Below are 6,053 nucleotides of genomic sequence, written 5' to 3'. Positions count from 1 at the left end.
CCTTCAAAGGAAGTTTAACCAGGCTCAATAAGGTCTTTGCTAGCAGCATTTTTTTTTAATAAATCAAAAATGCCAAAATATCTACAATTTTATGAGGAGAAGGAGTTGAATAGTTAAGGAGAAATTTCCCACTATTGGGGGTATGAAAAATATACTAGCAATTAATATGCAATACATATATGTATACCTATACGTACAAATATAAACACACACATACAACCTGGACAGTTCATGTTAACCAAGGGAAAGGCTAAATAATACAAAGTGATTACTAAATACAGGTACACCTTAAAAACACAGAGACAGCGAATTTTATCTGTTGCAAAAATGTATTTGATTACTTGAGTAAAATTACAGTATCTCTGCTGTTAGTAAGTATTAAATGTTAAAGAAACTGGACCTCTTTTCCTTTCAACTTTGCAAGAAAGTGCATGTAACAGTCCAAGGTTCCCCCTGCCCCCCCCAATATCTAATACAAAATAAACAAACACTATACTTGTTCCCTTGGTCAAGGAGTAGGGCTTGGTCTTGTAAGGAACATATGTACATTTCAGTGAAAGTGATGTCGTATTGTATATACAGGAGCATCTACAGTTGTCCACGGAAGTTGTTCAAGATGCCATACTTAGCAGCATTGTGAAAGTCCAGCACATTTTCTATAATGAATATACCTACAAGGCAAAATGTTACGTCTCAGTTTCAACTACCAAAACAACACTTCAGTATCTTGTCTAATAATCCGCGTGCTTATTACTGTACAGAAACGTATTAACATTTAAGACGACTCAAGTAAAAAGCACAATACAAATAACAGTTCAAAACGGAAAATGTTAAACCTACAAAAATTAAAGCAGTTTTAATTTTATAATAAAAATCAAAAACTGAGCTGTGTAAAGGACCCACGCTGTTCAGTCTATATTCTTTCAGTCCTCTTCTTAATTCTGTTTGGAAAAATTAAACAATGTGTTGCTGATAAAATTTCCAGCAGGATCAAAGTGTACATTTATATACAGATTTTTATTAGAGATCTAATGCATCACTGAGGCATCGCATCAATACCAGAGTTCATGTTAAACTGGATATAGAAAATAAGTTAATGCCAGAATAAGATCACCTAGCAGAACAGACTTGCAACTGCCATAAATGTTACAGCAAGTTTACAGCACTCTAGTCGATTAGTATTTAGTTCAAAATACAGGAGACCAAAGTTAATGCTTGCATTTGTTTGCAAAGCAAGGTTATATCACTAATAAATAAGCTCTCTTAGAACTCTAGAAGTAGAACATGGTACAAAAGAAAGTCTTTGTAATGTTGTAGCCTGCAACTTGAAAAAAGCAACCCTAGGTTGCACTATTTGCAGGAATGTTATTTATAGAGTTTTTCCTAGTTTGTTACAATTTCTTTGTTGTCTTCCACAAAACGCGTAAAACGGAAGTTTGTCCCATTTTCGTTGCTTGCCATTTTCTCCAGACCAGCTAGAGGTGCATTGGGTTCTGAATTCTGGAGCTTCTCCAGGCTTCCCGTCAAGCCGCTGACCGGAGAGCTGCCACCGTTGCCCAGGCCCCCCGGTGCCGGAGGGATGCCGCCATTCTGGATGACAGAGATCTCGTTGGTCTTCATGGCCAAGCCATTGGAGAGTGCTGCTGCGTACTGGTTCCAGAAGCTGGAGGGGTCTCCATTCCCCGACCGCACTGCCAAATCCTTCTGAAACATTTCTGGGAACTTTACAGGATTGCCTCCTAGAAATGTCATGGGGCCATCTACGGAAAGTCGTCTGCCTCGTCTTGCAGGAGTACTGTTCCACATGTGAGTGCCCATGTGAACCTGAAAAGAAAGAAAGGAAGAAACAAACAAACAAAAAATAGGGGTTGACAGGGATTTCAAACTTATTTTGATCACAGAGAAGGCCAGTCCATGAACATGTCCAGTCTTGTTACATAATGAACGGCACTAAAGGTACCGGATGCAGAGCTCCATTTCCCATCTGGAATAATAAACAGACGACTTCTGGATTAGCCCATCACCATTACCCAGAATACCCTGCTTTCCTGATGAACAATACATTGCTTATTACTCTCTTTTTTATTACATGTATTTAGTTTATAATGACTTCACGTTATTCCGTCAATTGCAGATAGCTGCTTTCAGGGCTAGAATTGCTATGTCCACTTTCATTGCAATGGTAAGTATTGTATTTGACACCCTTTACCCTATAAACATCCTTTTCAGACAGGCAGAAAGTATCCTTTACTGATTGCTCATCGAAGAGCCTCGTGTATAGACAGAATGGCCTGAAAGTAATTATTCATCTCACATTACTGGCAGCAACCTCTAGAGAAATACTCTGTCAACAGAAAAATGTACACAGTAAAGTGCTCAACTGGTGTTCTAAAACTTAAGTATATTTGCTTTTTCAAACACGTATCAGTAGGAAATGTTAGTTATATAATCAATTAAAGTAATGCCCATTAGTTCCAGAATTATGTTAATAGTTTTTTTAAACACTCATCATCTTACATGATAGTTATGAAAAACAGCACATTCAAGAGCCTTTCACTTCTTAGAGAGGTGAGTTACAAAACACATTTCTCTGTTAATTAATACTCCTTACCATCATTTGGCTGTTCCGTTTCACACTCTACACAGACAGTCTTCGCTGTTAGATGAATTTTAATTAAGCATCAAAAACAGCTCATGCTTCAGACCGACTGCCAACATGAGCACTCAACAAGAGGCCATCTAGGTGTACCAGAGCTGACTAAACACACCACTTGTCACAGACAACCAAAGGTACCACTGCTTGCAACATTAACAGATGTAAAAACCCCCCCCCCCCCCCCCATCAAGGAGAAAATGAAACCTAAGAACAGCAAGAGGAAGAAGTACCTTCAGATTGCCTTTTGTTGTGAATGCTCTTCCACATATAGTGCAGGCAAAAGGTTTCTCACCAGTGTGTGTCCTTTCATGGATCTGCAGAGCACTGGAGGAAGAGAATGTCTTCCCACACGTGTTGCAGTAGTGCTGTTTGGGGGTTCTCCTGGGAAGAGCAGGGAGCAGGACAGGGGATGTGGCAGAGGAGGAGAGCGGACCCGAAGCAACTAGACCAGAGGGTGCTTCTTTGCTATCCTGAGGAGAGCTGTGCACAAAGCCATTAACCTCAGTCTTTATGAGCGATGACAGTGAATTAGCAGGCAAAACCGAAGAGTTCTGATTAGGGCCAATACTGGAATTGGGCTCAAAAAGTTGTGATGGTAGATCTCGCATTTGATGTGTCAACATATGCTGCTTCAAATTACCCTTTGTGGAAAAGCCACGATTGCAAACTGTGCAAATAAATGGTCTCTCTTTGGTATGACTTCTGTAATGAATGTCCAAGGCACTCTGACAAGCAAATGTTTTGCCACAAATGTCACATGCGGTGTTTTTAAATTTACCTCTATCTCTGAAAGGAAAGAGCACACTCAGAGACTCCTCTTTAATCATTTTATCAGTGTTACTAGACGTCAAGTCCAAAGCACCACTGTTAGCAGGGGTTGGAGACAAACCGTTGGCAAACTCACTTGGTAAAGTTCTTACTGGTTTCTCTTCAATACTTGGAGACTTGTGGTAATCATTAGTGCTGTTGGATGGGGACAAGGCCTGCATGGAAGAGGTAGACTCTGAGACAGCAGGGCTTCCAGCACTTTGGCTTTCCATATCACCACCGACAGATGACGAATCATTAGTCAAAACGTCGCCTTCCACTGACCCATTTTCAACTGACTTTAAGCTTGCCTGAAGTTGTTCAGCAAGTCCTGCATTGATCATCTTCATCTGATTTTCCAAAGCAGCAATACTTGACATTTCCAGGGGCAGAGGGGAAGACGACAAGCTGTCTTGTGATGCATCTGCAGATTTAGGTGTATCTGGCACACTGCTGTCAGGACAGTCTTCCATGTTCTCATCTGAGAAGTTGTCTATATCATCAAAATTCTTATCATCAAAAGATCCTGTATCTGATTCCATTGACTCAGGATAGTTTTCCGTCACTGGGGTGTTGGGGATCTGCCCTCCCATGTGCATTCGGATATGCTGCTGTAGCACAACGGCGTTGGTGAATTTTTTCTGGCAGATTGGGCATGAATGTTGTACTCTCAGCGGGGGCATGGCACGGTGGACACTGTAATGAGTCTTTAAGTTGCCTTTAGTAGTGAAAGCGCGACCACAGATTTTACACTTAAATGGCCTCTCACCGGTATGTGTGCGATAATGCATTTTCAGTGCACTCTGGCAACTGAGAACTCGGTGGCAAATGATACACTCGTTAGGATCTGTTGCCTTTTTGTCAATGTTTTCTACCAATTGCTGCAATTTTGATGTTTCAGATGCTGGCGTTGAATCCAATAGTCCTCCAAATGGAAACTTGGCCTTAAATTGCTCTGACATTAGAGGCATCAGAGGATTTGTAAAAGTGGCGACACTGCTGGAGCTCGAGTCTGCTGCCGGTGAGCTCATGGAGCTGCTCGTGCTAGTGATGGTGCTTGTGTTTTGAGGGTTTTCTTCCATTTTGCCATTTGAGGTAGGCAAAGCACCAGCCTCTACCTCGTCAGAAAGTCCATTGGAAATTTTTGATGTGGGATCAGCTGTTCCCGAGTCACTCTTGACAGAGCACGGAGGGCTAGTGGAAGGATGGCTAATGGGAATCGGCTGAGGCTCCTCAGTTTTGATGAATGGGGTCAAGCTTGGAATTGTTGGTGGGAGTGGCAGGCCAACGGAAGTTGTCAGGGTGGAGAGGACTGGCTTGCTGTCCAGCCAGCTCGTGACAGGTTTCTCTGGTGGTATAGACATCCCGTAAGGAATACCTGTGCTTGTAGGAATATTGTCCAAATGCTCTGGCACTGGGTATGGATTCATTTGAATATGAGGGTATTTTTCTTTATGACGCTGAAAGTGGACTTTTAAGTTTCCCTTCGTGGAGAACCTGTTTCCACATATGTTGCATTTAAATGGCCTCTCGCCAGTGTGGGAACGTAAGTGAATCTGCAAGGCACTGTCACTCCCAAACACTTTAGCACAGAACCTGCATTTATGCTTAAAGAATGCCTCATCTGAATTACTTTTTGCTTCAAAAGCAGTTACATTTGGTGGCTTGCTTTTTCTTTGCTGTGCCAAGGCAGTCAAGGAGTTTAAATCCTCTGCAGGTGTTCCAATATTGGACAAGGGACTGGTGAAAACAGAGTTACTAGGGGTGGGCTGAGGTAGAAGTGGATTAGATGCAGGACTTAATAAACTGCTTATTGCAAAAGCTGGTGAAGATGATGCTGATACTGGTGGGTTGCTGAGCTGTGAGCCACCAATACTTGAAGCCACTTTTTCCGAAGACGGTGTTGTAACTGCTGCTGCCAGTATGTTAATACTTGGAGAAGAGCCACTACTGGATGGAATTAGAGTGTTGCCAGGGTTGCTCTGAGGTAGCTGTATAGGGGGTAGCTGTTTCACACCACTGATGCTGGCAGATTGACTAGCAAGGCTTTGTGCTAATCCAGCTGCTGCAGCCAGCTGCTGGGATAAATGGGAACTTAATGTGGACAAGGGGTTGGCAGATGTTCGTAAAGTACCTTGAGACGGGCTAGAAGATGTTGGCATGTCTGTATTTTGGGAAGCCAACAATAATATTTGGTGACGAATTTGTTCAATCAGTTGCAACTGATGGATCTGCTGCTGCTGTAATGCCAACAGTTGCTCCATCAGGGCAGGTACAGCAAGCTTACTGTTCGATGCACCGTTACATCTCGCTTCCTGTGAGAACTGTGCTACTGCCACTTTAGTACTCTGAAGGTTTTCAATTATTACATTACTATTTATCACTGAAAAGTTGCCTAATGTTGTCAGATCCCCTATGTGAGGTAGAGAGGTTGTTACAGCTGAGGTACCCATTGTGGAGCTGTTACTGCTTGTAATACTATTGTTGACGCTCTTGGAACTGCTACTGCTATTGTTAATGCTGGAAGCCTCCACATCCATGGATTCTTCCCTGTCAAGTTTGTTATGCTCTGAAAGGTCACTGCAGTCTA

The 6,053-nt window shown here is 42.2% G+C and overlaps 1 protein-coding gene across 1 annotated transcript in view; it reads right to left on the bottom strand.

Annotated features, from left to right (window-relative positions):
* Positions 1 to 315: 315 nt before the first annotated feature.
* The window catches only part of SALL1 (spalt-like transcription factor 1), a 5,979-nt gene continuing 241 nt past the window's right edge, over positions 316 to 6,053 (bottom strand). Inside the window, exons 1-2 of the mRNA XM_010285693.1 lie at positions 2,887 to 6,053; positions 316 to 1,824 (exon numbers count right to left, since the gene is read on the bottom strand). The exon at positions 2,887 to 6,053 is cut by the window's right edge and continues 241 nt beyond it. Of these exons, the coding sequence (XP_010283995.1) occupies positions 1,384 to 1,824; positions 2,887 to 6,053 (3,608 nt within the window). The 3' untranslated portion in view covers positions 316 to 1,383. The remainder of the gene's footprint in view (positions 1,825 to 2,886) is intronic.

This window comes from Phaethon lepturus, unplaced genomic scaffold (genome assembly GCF_000687285.1).
Source record: "Phaethon lepturus isolate BGI_N335 unplaced genomic scaffold, ASM68728v1 scaffold46770, whole genome shotgun sequence".
In the NCBI taxonomy this organism is placed as follows: domain Eukaryota; kingdom Metazoa; phylum Chordata; class Aves; order Phaethontiformes; family Phaethontidae; genus Phaethon; species Phaethon lepturus.
Note: the sequence above shows the minus strand (reverse complement) of the source record. Positions and strands in the feature narration are given on the sequence as shown.